The 18,384-nt window shown below is 34.3% G+C and overlaps 4 protein-coding genes across 5 annotated transcripts; 2 read left to right on the top strand and 2 right to left on the bottom strand.

Annotated features, from left to right (window-relative positions):
• The first annotated feature begins 124 nt into the window (after positions 1 to 124).
• LOC140979697 (cell wall / vacuolar inhibitor of fructosidase 2-like) lies at positions 125 to 1,041 on the top strand. The gene has a single exon (XM_073445270.1). It carries the CDS (start codon positions 234 to 236, stop codon positions 780 to 782), a length of 549 nt encoding a protein of 182 aa, XP_073301371.1. The 5' UTR covers positions 125 to 233; the 3' UTR covers positions 783 to 1,041.
• A 2,236-nt stretch (positions 1,042 to 3,277) lies between these two features.
• On the bottom strand, positions 3,278 to 7,400 carry LOC140975399 (chromatin assembly factor 1 subunit FAS2-like). 2 transcript variants are annotated; one of them, XM_073439102.1, is made up of 12 exons: positions 7,139 to 7,400; positions 6,905 to 7,016; positions 6,211 to 6,237; positions 6,041 to 6,113; positions 5,725 to 5,828; positions 5,431 to 5,642; positions 5,241 to 5,337; positions 4,415 to 4,487; positions 4,031 to 4,073; positions 3,759 to 3,883; positions 3,578 to 3,678; positions 3,278 to 3,498 (listed from the first exon to the last, which is right to left on the bottom strand). In XM_073439102.1, the coding sequence occupies exons 1-12, from the start codon at positions 7,250 to 7,252 to the stop codon at positions 3,278 to 3,280; spliced, it is 1,302 nt and encodes a 433-aa protein (XP_073295203.1). In that variant the 5' UTR covers positions 7,253 to 7,400. The 2 variants fall into 2 exon arrangements, with proteins under 2 accessions (XP_073295203.1, XP_073295194.1); XM_073439093.1 differs by having other exon boundaries at positions 3,759 to 3,897; positions 3,985 to 4,073.
• Positions 7,401 to 10,835: 3,435 nt separating this feature from the next.
• Positions 10,836 to 11,561, bottom strand: LOC140963099 (uncharacterized). Its single transcript, XM_073422656.1, has one exon. It carries the CDS (start codon positions 11,544 to 11,546, stop codon positions 10,836 to 10,838), a length of 711 nt encoding a protein of 236 aa, XP_073278757.1. The 5' UTR covers positions 11,547 to 11,561.
• A 3,809-nt stretch (positions 11,562 to 15,370) lies between these two features.
• Positions 15,371 to 17,805, top strand: LOC140975411 (probable pectinesterase/pectinesterase inhibitor 51). Its single transcript, XM_073439115.1, has 2 exons — positions 15,371 to 16,744; positions 17,012 to 17,805. Exons 1-2 carry the CDS (start codon positions 15,670 to 15,672, stop codon positions 17,698 to 17,700), a joined length of 1,764 nt encoding a protein of 587 aa, XP_073295216.1. The 5' UTR covers positions 15,371 to 15,669; the 3' UTR covers positions 17,701 to 17,805.
• Positions 17,806 to 18,384: the final 579 nt, after the last annotated feature.

An 18,384-nucleotide genomic window follows, 5' to 3' on the forward strand; every position in this document is an offset into this window, starting at 1 on the left:
CTCTTTAATTTTATCAGACCAATAAAAATCCCATCGAAGAAAAAAACAAGGAGAAATGGTCTATTCCTCTTAAAAAGATGTGTGACCCGTGAGGCCGTGTTTTCTTGCCAATTTCCGTAGGGCCCTGATGAGTACCAGCTTTCCTCCAAACAGGTCCTTTTAAGTAATTGAATCATATCTCTATCGTTTTGTTTCAACATTTGAGTTTCTAGCTTCAAGAAAACCAACCACGCATGGGATTTTCTTGGTTTTTGTTGTTACTTTCCATAATTCTCACCACTTCTTTTGTTTATCCAAGCTCATCAGCTCATGGGAACTCAGATAATTTGATTCAAAAAACATGCAAGAACACAAAATATTACGACCTCTGTGTATCCTCACTGAAGTCTGATGCCTCCAGTCGAAAAGCAGACGCAAAGGGATTGGCTCTAATCATGATTAAGGTCGGGATAGCCAATGCAACAGCCACAAATTCTTACCTCTCACTTCAAATGGTAAACGTCCCAAACGACACGTTGATGAAGAAAGTTATGCAAGAATGTGCGGACATGTATGCCTCTGCAAACGATTCACTCCAGAATTCAGTTCAAGATTTGACCATGGACATGTATGATTATGCCTATTTGCATGTGTTGGCTGCTGTAGATTATCCCAATTCGTGTCACAATGCATTTAACCGGTATCCGGGGACGAATTATCCATCTGAACTTGCTCTTAGGGAGGATGGGTTGAAGCGTATCTGTGATGTGGTTTTGGAGATTATCGATGGCCTTTCCCTGTGAGAAGCTGCGACTTCCATTTGGGACGAATTTATCATCAACAGCTCAACTGAAAAGATATCGAATTTTTACGCATGACTTGTTTAAAAGTTATAAGTTTCGTTGCCAATTGTATGTATGAAATTACCTTATTTGTCTTCTATCAATGTCTCATCCTGAATCTTGAGTTCGTTCCCTTCTCGTGATTCAAAATTAGTATGAAATGATGATTAGTATGTCTTTTTTTCATTTATGATCCGGTTAAACGAATTTGCATTTTTAATCTTGTAGTTTGAATGTTTTTTTTATATGTTAATGTTAGATTTTTATTTTTAGTTATGTAACTTGCATGTTTTTTTATTTTTTGTATTTTTTACCAGAGCCCTTCTTGTCTTCCGGAAATTGATTATGTGACGGACTTGAACGCCGACATGGATTTTAGAAATGAACTTTTAGTGAGTTTTCTTATAATATTAAAGAAAATGCAAATTCATAGTTAAATGACCAAAAGTGAAATATGTTGGATCAATTTTATTTATATGGGCTTATATGTGAATAATTATGTGTTATGAGTTGTCTATTAAGTTAAGTTAAAAAATAAAGTGATCAACAAGGGTTTCGGGTTATTGGGCTTTAATGTATCTAATAGGTTGTGAGCCTTTAATGTGTAGAGACATAAGTGTAATTTCTATTTTTATGATAGATTAAAACAGAAATATTAGAAGAAAATGATAAATATCATCTATATATATGGCTCGTGGTCCCCAGATATCTTGTTATCACGTTCACTATTCTCTTCCCCATTAAGAAAATAGTTTAGAAGAGAAAACTAAAGGTTTCTTTCAAGGAAAGAGCGCGTAGATCTGGAAGATCAAGACACGTTCTAAAAAATTCAGAACTATGGTTTCAGGTACGCCTCCGCTAAAGTTTTCCGGTCAAATTTTTAATGATTTAGCATGATGGATTATATGGTTTATGGGTTTTTCCAACAAAATATGCAAACTATATTAGCCTGATATAATTTTCACTTCCTTCGACTAATATTGTTGCATGGATTTCTATATGATTTTCAATGGCATTTGAACGACATTTTCAAACTGCCCTTATTGCCACCAAATATTTCGTTAAATAAAAAAATGACTTCAATTTAATTCAATTCTGCTAAAACGGATACTAATCTATTCATAGATAATAACATCATTTATTTCAAACCGGCAAAGTGTATTTATTAATTTTCAAAATCGAATATAGTAAATTAATGAATTAGACTCAAAACCAAAGAGATCACGAATTCAAGTGACATTTTAATTTTTCAAAATTTTAAATTAAAAATATTTAAGCCTAAATTTAATTTTTATCATTTATTTTAGTGGATTCCAGGCAAGGAGGAGTTAATTATTGTGTGTACAGTACAATAAAAATTATGAGCTAAATTAATATTGTGGTTCTTTGAAAATAATATTAATATTGACTGTGATAAAAATTACTCTAAATTCTGAAAGGCACAAAATCAACGTCAATCCCTTCTGGTATACTTCTCTGCGGTGGGAATTCTGGAAGAAGGATGGCTAATGCCCCTCTTATTTTCTGAATGATTGGTGGGGTGGTTCGTGCATCTTCCCTTTCTTCTATGTTCTCCACATATATGGTGTCCTGAACTTTGCATTAAAGTTAGGGAAAACTCCACAAGACTGTCACGGGTCTATTAAATTTAGGAAAATGAATTTTTGGTTCCATTAAATTGTAAAATTATAGGTTTTGATCCGTTTGGTTTTGAGAGTTTGAATTTGATACATTAACTTTTCATTTTCAACTATTTTGGTCCAACTGCTTAAATTACATCTAACAAATCGATAATTTTCGATGTCATGTCAATATTTTCTGATAACACATAAATAATTAGACCAAAATAGTAAAAAACCAAAAGTTGGTGTACCAAAACGAAATTTCATACGTTTCTCAAATAGCATGCAACCACACATCTGCGAGATTTATAATTGGTGATATCAGTTTTATAGCTTCAGAAGCAGTCCTGCATATAAGAAATTGTGGGCATACTAATCCATATCTCCGAACATTTTTTATGTAATAATTAATGATCAATTAGAGAAGCGAGTATGGTGAAAAATGGTGTAATTTTGGGAGCAATAGTAAAGAGACTGAAGAAACATGATAGCTTAGTTTGATTATCAAATTTTAGTTGAAAATAATTTAGCTCGACTTGTTTATGATTCGTTAACAACCACTGCAACCTACTTGTATCTCATATTTATTTTCTTATAAGTTTTGTTTTCGTTTTCTATTTTCTATTTTTTTTAAATAATATAATTGAGAATAAAAGTGAAGTGACCAAAAATTGGAAATAAACATTGACTAAATCCACGTAGAGTATCTCTTATATGTCGAATTGACATCCTTTGCATGTAGCTGACTCTAGCTCTTTTCTTCATGAGCCAGGTGGCTTTAACCCAAGTGGCACTGTAAATGTCAGCAAATTAGGTTCGGGTCTAACTTCCAAGTCAATCAATGGCCATGGGTGTAATGCGTCTCTTGGCTGGTTTACATGGATTTGAAGGTATAATTGTTGTACTCGGTGAAGTGTGTCTCCAATCCTCACTCTTGTCCTCTCTTTGAGAATTCTCTATCCTTTCCATTCTATCGTCCATAGAAACCGTGCCCTTATCATTGATGATGGGTTCCAGGACACGTTCCACCTCAGTAACATCGGTTTGCTTTTCTTCTGCAGAATAAAAGTAATTTTAGTACAGTGGCATGCTTGTACCGATTCAATAGAGAAGACACAGGAAACATGTGCAAACCTGGTAAGGCAACAGGTGATCCAAGTTCTTGAGATTCAAATTCGAGGAGCGTGCAATAACCGTCTTGAGAGGATAAAGCCAAATAATTACCAGTAGGAGACCTAGATTGTTACAACTTTAGATTTTAGAAAGTGTATTGGTAGCATTGAAGAATGTTGCTTAAATATGGAATGAAAATTACCATGCAATGTCTGTTATGGCTGCATAATGAACCCCAGCTATAATTACTAGTGGTTGAATGCTCTCAGTGTCATACAAGTACAAGGAATTCAAAGTGGCCACTGCAAAAATTAGGCGATAGTGGAGCTGGAAAAATGGAGCTGCGAATAAGACGACGTTTGGTATCATGATATAGCAATGGCGTTATACCAATCTTCCTAAATTATGAAAATAGATATAGTTATTACATGTCTTTGACCCCCGCAATTTAAAAGTCATGGGGCAAAAACGTACTGCTACAACAGGTTTGTTGGCACCAGGGAGCATAACTGCAGGCCTGCTTTAAAACACGAGAAGAAATCAAACACCAAAGATTCAAAAGAAGAATATAAGTTCTAATCGAACACAGATACAGAGATATTAGGATCTTAGCGAAGTATAGCGGAGCTACTCTTTTGCAGTCACCAAAATTAAGAATCACATAATGGGCTAGTCAAAATCTAAGCTTGCGTTTGGATTTGGTTGATGGATTTCAAATCTCTATTTTGGTAGATTTTATAATATAAACATGTTCAAATCCATTGAATTTAAAGGCATCCGAACAAGTATTATGGATATAAATCATGAATTTAAAATATTTCAATCCAAATGCACCCTAATAGAATAGAGAATTCTCGCCTGGAAAGATCTTGCCTTGAAAAAGCATATGTTGTGTTGATTGGTTCAGAAGCAGGTGTGCTTTTATAAGAACCTGAAGTATTGAAAAAACAGTGAGTAAACTGTGCAACTGACAGCAGCGTTTTAGTACAAATGAAATCTCAGTTAACTTTCAACATTGCATTCGGGTAACAGTGACTAAGACAGACTGCTAAGAGCCTCAGCTGTATATTTACATAGTTGTGTACAGGCTGTAGCAAAACCTAAGCAAATAAAAGCTTTTAAAAGCTAAAACTTAATATTAACCTTTCCTTTTTCTATAAAAATGATTATGTGATGCTGGAAGGATGAGTAGTTATAACCATAAGGAACAAGTTTGTTCAATTGCAGGGAATATTTACTGATCCTTCAACAATAATAACTAAAAAATAACACAAAGAAAGGATCCGAAGCCTTAAGCCATTAAGGGGGCTGTCCAACTATGTTATAACCGGGTTCATTTGGCCTCAGGACCTTAATTGCTAGCAATCACAAAACTTTCATTGCAAATATCTGGCTATAGAAATAGTGACAGAACATTTACAACACACCACATGGCCACATGTACATGACTCCATTATTTCCAATTGATTTGAATGCTATCTATCTCTCCTATTTCCCATGGGGGACATATATCGGTAAGCCTATTATTCACTATAAAATAGCAGCATTCATTGAGAGAGTCTGTGTAAAAAAATGTGAAATATAAAGGGCTAGAGCAATAATTCGGTTTCAAAGGAACATGAAGAACTGTTTTTTGTGCCAACATTATTGAACAGAATAAGAATATATAAAGATTGGGCTATACCTGTAGGCACAAGTAAAAATGATCCATCTGGTGACCAAGATAATCTTCGGAAGAAAGATGGAAGTGTCTCATCGTGGAAAAGATGGCTTCTGGTAGACTGAAGTGGCAAATCCGGTAAGAAAGGTTACATAAGTGTTTCTGAGTGTGCGTGCACGTGCGCATGTGCGTAAAATATAACTAATATCACAACCTTAGATTCTTCAGCTATCTGCGGTTCTGCCTTTGCAATCACATGCTGACAAACATAGTTTGTTTTCTCAACAGCTTTTGATTTAGATGGCTTGTTAATATAAACACGACAAGTTCTATCTGAACTAATAGATGCTGCATATTTCATCAATGGATCCCATGCCACACCTTGAACGTAGTGAAGATGCCCGTCCAAAATTTGGTGAACAGAACCTACAAGCCAGATATCAATTAATAGTATAAAGCTACATATTGTTATCTGGCATTAGAATTATACTTTATTTAATTGTCTTGCCTTTTTTAGCGTCCCATATAATACATGTATTATCAACTGATCCAGAAATGAGATATGCACCATCATTTGACCACTGTAGATCTAATACATCCTTGCGGTGAAACCTGAAAGAATCTTATTAATCAACATAAGAAGAAAATGCCAAACTCATTATTGTTACTGCCCTCTACCTTTTCAACATGTATAAATACTAAAACAAAACTTTTGGTTTACACAACAATCAGGATGCAGACTCAATATTGTAGAAAACAACTACATTAAATGCTTACACCAATGAGGAATCCAGTGCACAAATGAAGTTAGAAAAAATGCTTACGCTAATGACTTAAGGACCTTCCACACTTCACCAGCATCAGTAGAATTTAGTTTCCATAAAATCAGCTCTCCACCTACAGAGAAGAAAGACTCAATTTATGATGACAACTTTTGCATTGAAAAGAAGCATTTAGCAAGTAGCAAACGATCTACTTTGGAAACGTAACTAACCGTCCGCACCAGATGCGAGCTGCTCTCCTGCAATTTTAGAAGGAAGTCATAATTCAATACAAAGACAGCACAATAGGCATTATATAGTTTGTAATATTTGCCTCATAGTGAACATGAAGGCGTTCAAGCAGCAAAATTAAGTTTACTCTGTGCCTCAACTATAGTCAACAGAAGCAACATTAATATTTTCAAGGCTTATTTCACTCTGTTTCTTCGTAACTATTGCAATGAAAATTTCCCCAACGCGCCAGTCGCATTATATTTATCGTCACGCATTTCACCCTTTAATGAAAAGTATGCCGAGGAATCTGACCCAGGGGCGTATCTATTATAGGGGCCCCGTATATATGTAGATAGACAAACATAAATATTGAGCTTTGGCTTCAATATTTTAGATACACAATGATTAATGCATGAAAATTTAAATAGACTAGATATATTGATTGTCAGGTAGAAGCTATCTATAAATATAAATCAAATATACAATTTTGTGTTTTGTTATAAATAAAAATAAAATTATTTAATTGATCTACTACATATCATCAAGTTATTTATATTTTTTTCTTATAAATATAAATAAGTTTAATTTTTTCGTATAGTTTGCGGTGAGTTAATATTTTAAAAAATATTAGAAATAACATAGATGTTTTAACATAAAATTCAGACTAAAAATCCTGACTAACTCTGAACTTACCTGAAGGAGAGAAGCGAAGTACATTCACAGCAGAATTGTGATGCGAAAGGCTGCTTTGATAAGTAACTCCAGGAGCTTTCGTTTGGTCTTTGCCGGACATTGTTGCCCATAACTGCATATTTCAGCCCAGTACGAGCCAAATTGACAATTTTCAAAAAGTCATTTCACTGAAAGCGGAAGAAAAACCTTCCAATTTCCTCGAGTAACTCACTTAAATGCAAAAAGTATATTTACCTTGATGTCATAGTCGGCGCCTCCGGTGGCAAGGATGCCGGTTTGCGGATGGAAATCGCAGGTGAGTACGGGTTTCGTATCGTGCCAATTGATTTGAACCGTTCCACCCTTCATTCTTGATCTCAATGTAAATATTTACTCAACAAAAATTTCCTCTTTCCTTTGACAGATTAAATTAGGGTTTGAACCGTGAAATAGTAAGGAATCGGTCGGTAACGAAGAGTGTTGCGGGAATTAGCTATTGGCGGGAAACTTGGATCTGCTCTTGTAATCCACTGTGTAATGGGCCTACATTACCTGGAGCGTAAAATTATTTAATTTTTTTAAAAATATAATGAAATTGAATCCAAATCTAATGAAAACATGATATACATTTCGAGTTCGAACTTAGATCACATTTTGAATAATTATTAATATAGTCAGAGTTATGGACAATAAATTTCTCTGAGTCCGACGGAGAAATCGATATTTGACGATTCAAATCAGTGTTCTAAAAAGCCCGTTTAAGCGGGGCGCTTAAGCCTGAAGCTCGGCAAAAACGCCCCGCTTCGGAGAAATCGAAAAAAAGCAGTCAAACTGTAGTTTGACCGAATTAAGCATAATTAAGGTGTTTAAGCACAATTAATTGCATCTATTTATTTTTAAATTTTTTATATTTTGAAGGTATGTCTTTTTATTTTAAAATAATAAATTAAGTTTATAATTTAAATGTTTGTTTTTTAATTTTAATTATGATTAAGCGTGTCTGATAATGATTTGACAAATATTTAACATTTTTAATGTGATCTAGTTGCAAAAACAAATAAAGATTATAATTTTGATATTTTTATGATTTTATAAATATGAGAATTAATACATCAGACTTAAATTTATCATATTTATGTATTATTTTATCAATTTATTGGTTTGAGATAATTACAATTACACTAAAGATAAAAAACGTTTTTTCACGCTTAAGCCTGTGCTGATCTCGCTTAATCTTGAAAAGCTTGGAGCTCGACATCCGCGCTTCGGGGCGCTTCACGCTTTTTAGAACCTTGATTCAAATAGAGGAGGATATGGAGATGTTTTTTACCCGATTATATAAATAGATAATCGGGTATTAAGATTTTCGGTTATGAGGATGTAGACGGTATTAAAGAATCCTATTCATATCCGACCTGAATATTCGATTAAATTAATATATATATATATATATATATATATATATATGTGTGTGTGTTAATTCTAATATTATTTTATTGAATGATATTAGTTGGATGAAATGAAGAAAATTATTAGTATATACACATAACTTACTCGAAATAATTCAGAAGAGAAATTCAATTATATGTGGTGATAATTTATTTGGATAGAGCATGGATATTCAATCATCCGACGAGTACGAAGATTTTGGTGAAATTGAATGTGAATGATGATAAATATAATAAATAAAGATGAAAACAGAGGATATAAAATCCTACCAATTGTCATCCCTAGTCATAGTCGAACATACTTAAAAAAAGGTTTTTTAAAATTTTCTTAAATATAAACACATTTATGTCTAATAATGTCACGATTAATTTTCCCGACATACTTTTGAAATTTTTTTTTGAATAAATACTTTTGAGTTATGATACATGTTTAATTTGATTTGTTTCTAATTTTACTCTATGAACGTATTATAAGGTGTTGTTATCTTTACCTAATTTGATAATTACATATCACAACTCATTTTTTTTAAAACAAAAATAAAAAACAAATTGAAAACCATTTTTGTACGAATATAAATGTTAACCCCCCCTGATACATTGATGTGTTCTTTAGAAAAAAATCTCCATATATTTTTCTGAACAATTCTCTAACTAATTTTTAAGAGTACTTCTCAAATTTACTCATCTACTGTAATATTAAGTATATAATATATACCACAATATAAAATACTTTAAAATTTTAAAATATCTAAATCAGTATTTAAAAAAATTAGATTACATGATATGATAACATTAATCTGATAAAGTTTTATATTTTACACACACGACATGCGCGCACACATACATATATCATAGTTTCATGAGTACTATAGCTTCTAATATTTATTTTTAGATACACATGTATCTGCATCCAATTTCGCAACTTACAGGCAATATGTATTTCAAGGGTTAACACTAGAACAAGATATAAAATATTTATATGTATATTTATTCATTCGATTTTTTATTTATATTCAATTATTAGTGAGCTTTGTAACAAACGAATTGCATTAAGAAAGTACGTAGTGATTATTTTGACCAAAATAAATGTAACTACAACCTGAAAATTTTAGGTTTTTTTAGAAGTTGCAAAATTGAATAAAATGCATAAGTATTTTAATATATAATTTTTAATATTAACAATTATAGTTCACGATCAAGTAAAATGTTCACTCAACTTCTATCAAGTATCAATTTTTATTTTTCAAATTAAAATTAGTCTTACAAACTAGACTAAGCCGAAATTAATGGTTTGGGTTGGGTTGGTTTGATTATAAAAAGTTGATAGTTTGGTTTGAAATTTTCTAAAACCGAAAAAATATGCATGGTTTGATTCGAATTTTTATCCAAAACCGATTCAAACCTTAGTTGAACACCCTATTTGCTTCCCTCCTCAGGCAAAAGATATTCAGCACTCGATTTTGGCCAAGTTATGATTACATTTTCTTGATGAATTTTTTTTTTTTTTTTTAAAAAAGGCAAACTAATTTTTTTAAAAAAAATTTTGAGGTTTGGTTATAAGGTCCTTTTAATCGGAAAAAGCATCAAATATCAATATATATGCGCTCTTTATTAGTTAGAAACATTAACTGATTAACAATCAACGCGGTTGAATTGATTTTTCATATGCAAATATGATATTTTTTCTGGGTATATATATGTGTGTGTGTGTGTGTGTGTTGCTTATTAATGTACATTAATTTTTTGTAAAATATAATATATTTTAACATAATAATGCTGAAAATACACCTTGGCTTGCCAGTTCTTGACTGGTTGAGGTTGCTTTTCACCTTCAATCACTTTTCACCTCCAATCGAAAAAAGCCTTGCTCATGATCATCGTAAATGCTGAAAGCAAGCACATGATGCACTCTCATATATACCAGATCAGTTACCTATATTTATGTATACACTTGCACACCCTCGCCCCGCTAACGCCTATCAACCAATATATGAATATCCACACACACACACACACACACACACACACACACACACACACATGTATGTATGTAACAGGAGAAGATTTTAGAATACAATAAAATTTATGTAGTTAAATCCAATGCAGTGGAAAGAAAAGTTTGTTACTTCCTTTAGTTTTGAGTAAAGGGTTTGGTGGTCACAGATCTTCTGATTCTGTAATGATATGAGCAGTTGAATGTATATTTTTATATATCATCATGTAATAATGCTTTGGAACACTACTGTTTTATGTTGAAAGCCAAGAAAATTGATCAAAATCCACATTATATATAAGATACTTCTAATAGACATTAAGCGTTACAATATATTTGGCAAAAATTAATATATAATACAAATCACCATAATATGATATACAAACATGAGTCACACTCAAATTTTTTTGATGTATTTTTTTATTTAATGTGATTATTGAGGAAAATACTTATGGCTATAGCACATGGAATATTGGTTTCAAACCCTTGATGTAATTATTGAGGAATCTGCTTAATTAGGGTTAGAACAGATGGAAGGATATTCACCACCTAACCCACTGCCATTATTGTTACCTCCAAACAAGTACGAGGATGCTCCGCCTACGGTGTTTAGGGCCACCAAGTCGAGTACTGCTGATGGTGTGGTGATGGTGGCTTCTGTGCACGGTGGCTGCTGGTGGTGGTTTTGGCCTCCAAGGATTCGGATTTGCCGTTTCAAGAACTTGACGTATTTTGCAGCTTCGTCTAGCATCGAAGCAGTGTCCATTGTCATCCCACCAGGTACAAGCCTCTGCAAGATTCTCATCTTTTCACTGATCCTCTCACGGCGGTGTCTTGCAGCGACGCTTTGAGGGTCGTTGCTTAATCTTACGTTACGCCTTTTAGGCCTGCGGATGGTGGCTGGATCTATGTCTTCCACAGGTTGCATCGCAGCAACCTTGAACATCATTTCTTTCATGGATCCTAGCTCTTCTTCTGGACCTTCTTCTTCTTCTTGGTTTTCTCCGAGCTCAAAATTCGTCCCTTCGAGTAATTTGGACGAAGCTGCTAGTAAATGATCCGATGAAGAATTATTTGAGGGTTCTCGAAGGTTATGATGAATCAGTGGATGATTAGGGCACTGGGTGAGATCAAAAGGGTGACCAAGAATATGGTTTTCCATTGTTGGGTTGTATGGATCCCAAATATTACCGTCTGTGAACTCGTGATGGCTGAAATCCATAAAACCGAATGATATGTTTAAATTTGTATGAACTAATTATGGTATTTGTCCAGACAAGATATGAGATTTGTAATGAATCTTCGGAAATAATTATTGATGTGGAGAAAGAAATTAAGGAAGTGGTTTTATCAAAGTAATCAACCTTTGAGCACCAGCTCATTAGGTTTTCCGCAATTTTTGGAAGCTTTACTTAAAAGCATTTAACAAAGCTTGTTCGTTAACTTGGAGTGGGTCTCATGTGAGACCGCCTCACGGATCTTAATATGTGAGACGGATCAACCATACCCATATTCACAATAAAAAGTAATACTTTTAGCATAAAAAATAATACTTTTTCATGGATGACCCAAATAAGAGATTCGTCTCACAAATACGACCCGTGAGACCGTCTCACACAAGTTTTTGCCTTAATTGTGTTGTGTGAGAGGAAAATGTATTTTTTTTTAAAAAAAATATTATTATTATTAAGGTTGTTTTTGGATAAGGTTATTTAATTTCATAACTTTAAATTAGAGTCCTTATAAACAATTGTAATATACTTTTAAAAAAATAGTTGATATTGGTGTGTTATTTGGAATCCAAGTCTTAAATCATTTTTCAAATTAAATCTACGTACCCAAATCCAATTATGAAACTATACAATAAGCTCCCTTCAACAATAAATCATACATGGTGCCAATCAGTATGTGCCACAATTAATGTTAAATAGGAAAAAATTAATGTTAAATACATGAGATTAACCTCTTCATTTTGTGAAAAGAACTATCTAATCCCAACGCTATTGGAATAATCTAATTATGTTGTTATTTACAAGGACATTGCATATTTGAAATTAGGTTTACCTTTATTACCTCCATCCACATCAAATTGTGAAAACCTTTCACGGAAAATTGAAAAGTAGTCGGTGACACTCACTATTATATTCGATGTGCAATTTTTTATATTTCATCATATTCAATAGACGAGTAGGTGAGTTTTACCTCATTGGTGCTCATCGGTGGACACATGTGAGCACCGATGAAGTGACAATCACATATTAGATATACAATTTCTAGAATTTGATCCAAAGAGCATAGGGATTTTGAGGTCTCACTCTTGCTATTAGGCCAAAGATTCTTGACCCATGAGATTATTATTTGGATTGAAAAATGTGATGTATTTGCTTGTGATTATCGTTATCATCATCATTATTATAATATTTATTGTTTTTATTGTGTTTTCATTTTTTTTTTTGTTATTATTGTTGTTCCTGACATTTATTTTTAAAATGGACTATTTTCCGCCAATTATGATGTCACATAAGCATCTTTCGGTTTCAATATAAACAATTTCAATCATTTCAGATGGTTTCTGTAAAAAAAAAATACATAAAAATCAAACTTTGATAAATTATAAGACAGAAAACCATCTGTATAAGAAATCACTATATAAATTAGTGCACTAAAAGCATATTTTGACCAATAACAAAAAGAAAATTTTAATTTCCCTTTTAAGATATGTACTTATCTTATCAACGAGAAAAAAAACATTTTTTCTGTCAAACAAATGTGAGTATGGAGCATTATATTTTTCTGCCACGCTACAATAATGTGTCAAGTGCTCCATAAAGTAGATAGCACAAACAATTGGAGAGAATTTACACTTACTTTTAAAAATAAAAAAATAAATTTTTACTCTTATTCAAATAAAACGAAACAAACGTAAAGAAATTGATCAATTTCGAAAGGGACAACTCTTCGGGAAAAAAAGTGCACAATTAATCAAAGGGCTAGCTAAGCTATCGTCTTTTCAAGACAACTAAAAGTTTTCTCTAGGGTTTATTTTTCCAAACCCTTTGTACATTTGCTAGCCCTCTTTTCTATTATATATATATATATATATAGAATTATAAAATAATCACCTACGAATCTTTTGTTGTGAAAAATAAATATTAATCTTTTTTTTTGAGTAGGTCTCTTGTGAGACGGTCTCACTAATCTTTATCTGTGAGACGGGTCAACCCTACCGATATTCACAATAAAAAGTAGTACTCTTAGCATAAAAAATAATATTTTTTAATGAATGACCCAAATAAGATATCCGTCTCATAAAATACAACTCGTGAGACCGTCTCACACAAGTTTTTTGCCTTTTTTTTAGTTATTGATAATTACATGAGTCGCCCATAATCAATCATTATAGAGCTTGAGCCAGCGTATAATGCAAATTATGAACTCAAATAATGCACTGTCACATCTCAAATAAGTCATTAAATCAAAATTTATAACATCGTAATTACGTATAATTTTAAATACAATATACTTTTTGTCCTAATTTAACATGCGAGTAAACACAAGTCCTATTACTAAGTAATTTTTCAGGACAAAATCTCCAATTCAAGTTCTTTTAATTTGCCTAGCTAGCTATTTTAAGTTTTGACTATTTAATTAGTCTTGATTAAGTCTGTGTCTTATTTCATCGAAACGATGACGGATCACCAAATTAACATGTTTATAGATCATTGAAACCCAATAAAAGTCAACTCAAGTGAGTGTTTTCGTGATTTTCGTTTTCTAGTGAAAAAGATAAAATCTAAACTTGGATACAAACGATAATAATGCATCACGCATTGGTACGCCTGGGATTTGGATGGAATACAGAATAGCATACAAACCTCAAAAGCCTGAGAAGTTATGGTACTTTTCATGGGACATGCATGTAATGACTGACTACGTCACCTTTTTTGTTTGGTGTAGTTTGTTTATTTAGCATGGGCGATTGCTAGATCTCTCTATAAAAAGGTTAGGTTAACCTATACTGGTAAACTCTTATATGAGTCAGAGACCTTTTGACCCAGACGAAAAGATAAATCGAAAAATGTACACGAGTAAGCAGGGACCCGAGAGGGAGAACAACAAACACCGACCACCGAAGCATGCTCCCATAATATTTCAGTGAGGAATATGTTCCACGCGAGATCGATCATGCGATGTCGGGAAATATATATTCACGTCACCTCAATTGTTGGGGATCAATTTAATAAATAGAGAAATAATTTTTGATTCGTTTTTAATAATATTACTTTAATTCTTAATATTAAAAAAATAAACAGGCTTATAACACAGAGATACTTTAATTTGCAAATACATTATTTCAATCTAGTAATTTTAGTCCCAAAAAAACAAAATCAAGGTCTGCTATCTGAATTCAGTAAATAATAAATCCATGTGAAGTACTACTGTATGCCAGTAGGGGATCGACCCGGGTCCGTTACCAATTTTGATCGAATCCAACAGTCCAACCCATCCATTTCCAATTTCGATCATCAAAAAAAAAAAGAAGAAACGAACAAGCCCTTTTAGTTTAAAATTTGAATTGGGCTAGTCTTTTTTTGTTCTTTTTCAACCCAGAAACCTTGTCAAAGACATACAATACTGTTTTCACAGATTACTTAATAGTTTTTTCGAATTCTTAAAATATAAATCTCAATGATTCAATACAACCCTCTAGGAAAAACACCATAGATGCAGATAGAAAATCCGATTAATAGTCATATATGTGATTTCTTTATTGTTGTTGTTGTTCAGACTTTTTTTATTGTATGAGTGAAGAGAGATGTTTATTACAAATTTACGACAAAGTTTCGAATTAGATATCTCGTACGAACTTAGGATTATAAGTCGTCGGCCCTCACATGGATCTTCCTTCGTTGTTCACCTCATATTCTATCACATTCCTTGCAAGGTGTAGTCTTTCCATGCATTTTTCTCTCCGAATCTAAATGATTAGCACCACCAGCCAACCAAATTGCACATACAAAGCCCACCTCTTAATTTTTCTCCCACTCCATCACTCATAGATTTGCACCGCCCCCCACTTTCACTTTCCATTCTCTCGGTGGCCACTCCTTCGAGCAGACCTTTTCCAAACCCGTGACTCCACTTCCAACCAATTCTTTTTTCTAATCGCTACCCTCCAAATCAATCACACCATTTTTTGTTAAATTATATGTCCATTTGCTTCTTACATCAACAATTAATGCTCGTAATCTATCGATAAAGATATCTGTGGATTTGTATGTTTCTTGATTTGGGACGTTTTTGTCGACATCTTCGTTTATAGAATCTCGGCCTAATTGAAAGCGATGCAGCACCGGAAACCTATAAAATCCCCACCTCGACCCATATCAAACCCCGTCAAAAACAATTCTAGAAAATTTCAGAATTTGAAATTCTTCTTCATTACAATGGCGGCGCTTCTTGCTTTCACAATTCTGATACTCTTTTTATTCTTCTCCCTCTCCTCCGCCCGCCACCACAACCACCACATCCGGAAGCCATCGTCTCCCACGCCTCACGCCGACAGCTCACCGACTGACAATGTAGTTCACGAGGCCTGCAAGGCTTCGCGTGATCCCCCAACATGTGAATCCTGGCTGTCCCAGTCAAATAACGTGCCCCCGAATGCCACCATCTCGCAGGTAATCCAATCCGCCATGTGGGTCACCTCGCGATATCTTGAAATAGGTCGGGGCATGGTCCAGAATATCCTGGACGGGTCCTCGGATAACCAGAACCGGTTCAATGCCGCCAAAACGTGTCTAGAGCTGCTGCGTTACTCAGAATACAGGATGAATCTGGCGGGCGAAGCTCTGCCGCGGGGAAAGATCAAGGACGCCCGCGCATGGATGAGCTCGGCTTTGGTGTACCATTACGACTGCTGGTCGGCGCTCAAGTACGTGAATGACACGTCCTCGGTGGGCAGTACCATGGCGTTCTTCAATTCTTCTCTGATCTTGTCCACCAGCAATGCGCTGGGCATGATGTGGAATTATGATGTTTTCGGCGACAAAATCGGGTCTTGGGCCCCACCCAAGACCGAGCGCGACGGATTCTGGGAACCCGGATCAGATTCATCACGACCCAAGGTGGCCGGTGGAGTGCCGTCTGATCTCAAGGCGGACGTTACTGTCTGCAAGGACAGCGACGCGTGTGATTACAACTTGGTGCAGGATGCGGTGAATGCAGCCCCGGATAGCGCCGGGTCGGATAAGCGGTTTGTTATATGGATCAAGACCGGGGTTTATGAGGAGACGGTTCGGGTACCATTGGAGAAAAAGAATATTGTTTTCTTGGGTGATGGCATGGGCAATACGGTAATTACAGGTTCCATGAACGTGGGCCAGCTAGGGATGTCCACCTACAACTCCGCCACAGTTGGTAAGTCCACCGCTGAAAGCTATATTCTTGCAAAATCTTTCGGAATTTTATAGTGGAAGCAAGAATATTCATTGCATTTCTGTGTGATATGGTTGATCATGCAGCATTTAATATTTGAGATGGTGGGGGGCATGAATTCGTTAGTTGGTGTATGACATAATGCTCGAATTTTTATTGTGAAATGCGGTTTTGAATTAAAATATTGATCGAGTGGGAAAATATAAAGAGGGTGTAATTTGTTTTTACTTGATTGGCTACACTGAACAGGAATAGTTGGTGATGGATTCATGGCTACAGGCCTCACAATACAAAATACAGCGGGCCCTGATGCTCATCAAGCAGTAGCTTTCCGATCAGACAGCGATTTGTCCATCCTCGAAAATTGTGAATTCATCGGCAATCAAGACACCCTATACGCTCACTCGCTTCGCCAGTACTACAAATCATGCCGAATCCAAGGCAATGTGGACTTCATATTCGGAAACTCAGCATCGTTCTTCCAAAATTGCTCCATCCTGGTCGCCCCTCGACAACTCAGACCCGAAAAGGGTGAGAACAATGCTGTGACAGCCCATGGAAGAATCGACCCCGCCCAATCAACCGGCTTCGTTTTCCAAAATTGCTTGATCAACGGTACGGATGCATACATGGCTTTGTATCACAGTAAGCCGAGTGTGCACAAGAATTTCCTCGGAAGGCCATGGAAGGAGTATTCAAGGGCGGTTTTTCTTCGATGTACATTAGAGGCTCTTATTAGACCGGATGGGTGGATGCCTTGGAGTGGCGACTTTGCATTGAAAACATTATACTACGGCGAGTTTGCGAATTCGGGGCTCGGATCAGATACGTCTAAACGAGTTTCGTGGAGTAGTCTGATTCCCGCAGAACATGTCGATTCGTATTCGGTTCAAAATTTCATTCAGGGCGATCAGTGGATTCCTACATCTTTTTTATGAACTTGGAATTAGAAGTAACTAGGCATCGTTCAAATGGATTAATCAACTATGATGTGTTTTCATGCCCAGTTGAAGTACAAAGTATGCACATATTGTTTTGATTCACATTCAAACCTCGGATGTCGATTTATTGAGAAAGTGGAGGAAATATGATACGAGAAATTTCATGCACATATTTTTTCATTAAAAATAATTAAAAACACGATAAAATATTTTAATATATTACTTTTCCCCCTAAAAAATCCATTTTCCATTTCATTATAAAATATCATATCTATCAAGAGTTGTAATAGAAATACGGATGTTTAGTTGCTTACTCTATGTTTTCAAATAATTATAATTTTTTTAGAAAATAACAGTGTGATTATATAAAACAAAAGTGTGATTATATAAAACATATATAAACAAATTTAATTATTCTTTATGAAAATTTTATTGTTTGATATCGGTCTATGATATAATTTAATATATTTTGTAATGGTATGCTTTTATTTTTTTAATCGTAAAAAAAATAAATCGATTTTTATCGATAAATTAATCAAAATAAAATTGATGGTTATAGATAAATCAACATATATATTCGAATTAATAACGTTTGTATAACAGGTTAAGGTTATTTTGGAGGGGAAAAACAATCAAAATGTAAATCAATATATTAGCATTAACATGTTCTCAATTTATATA

The sequence above is a fragment of the Primulina huaijiensis genome, chromosome 1 (genome assembly GCF_012295235.1).
Source record: "Primulina huaijiensis isolate GDHJ02 chromosome 1, ASM1229523v2, whole genome shotgun sequence".
Classification (NCBI taxonomy): Eukaryota; Viridiplantae; Streptophyta; class Magnoliopsida; order Lamiales; family Gesneriaceae; genus Primulina; species Primulina huaijiensis.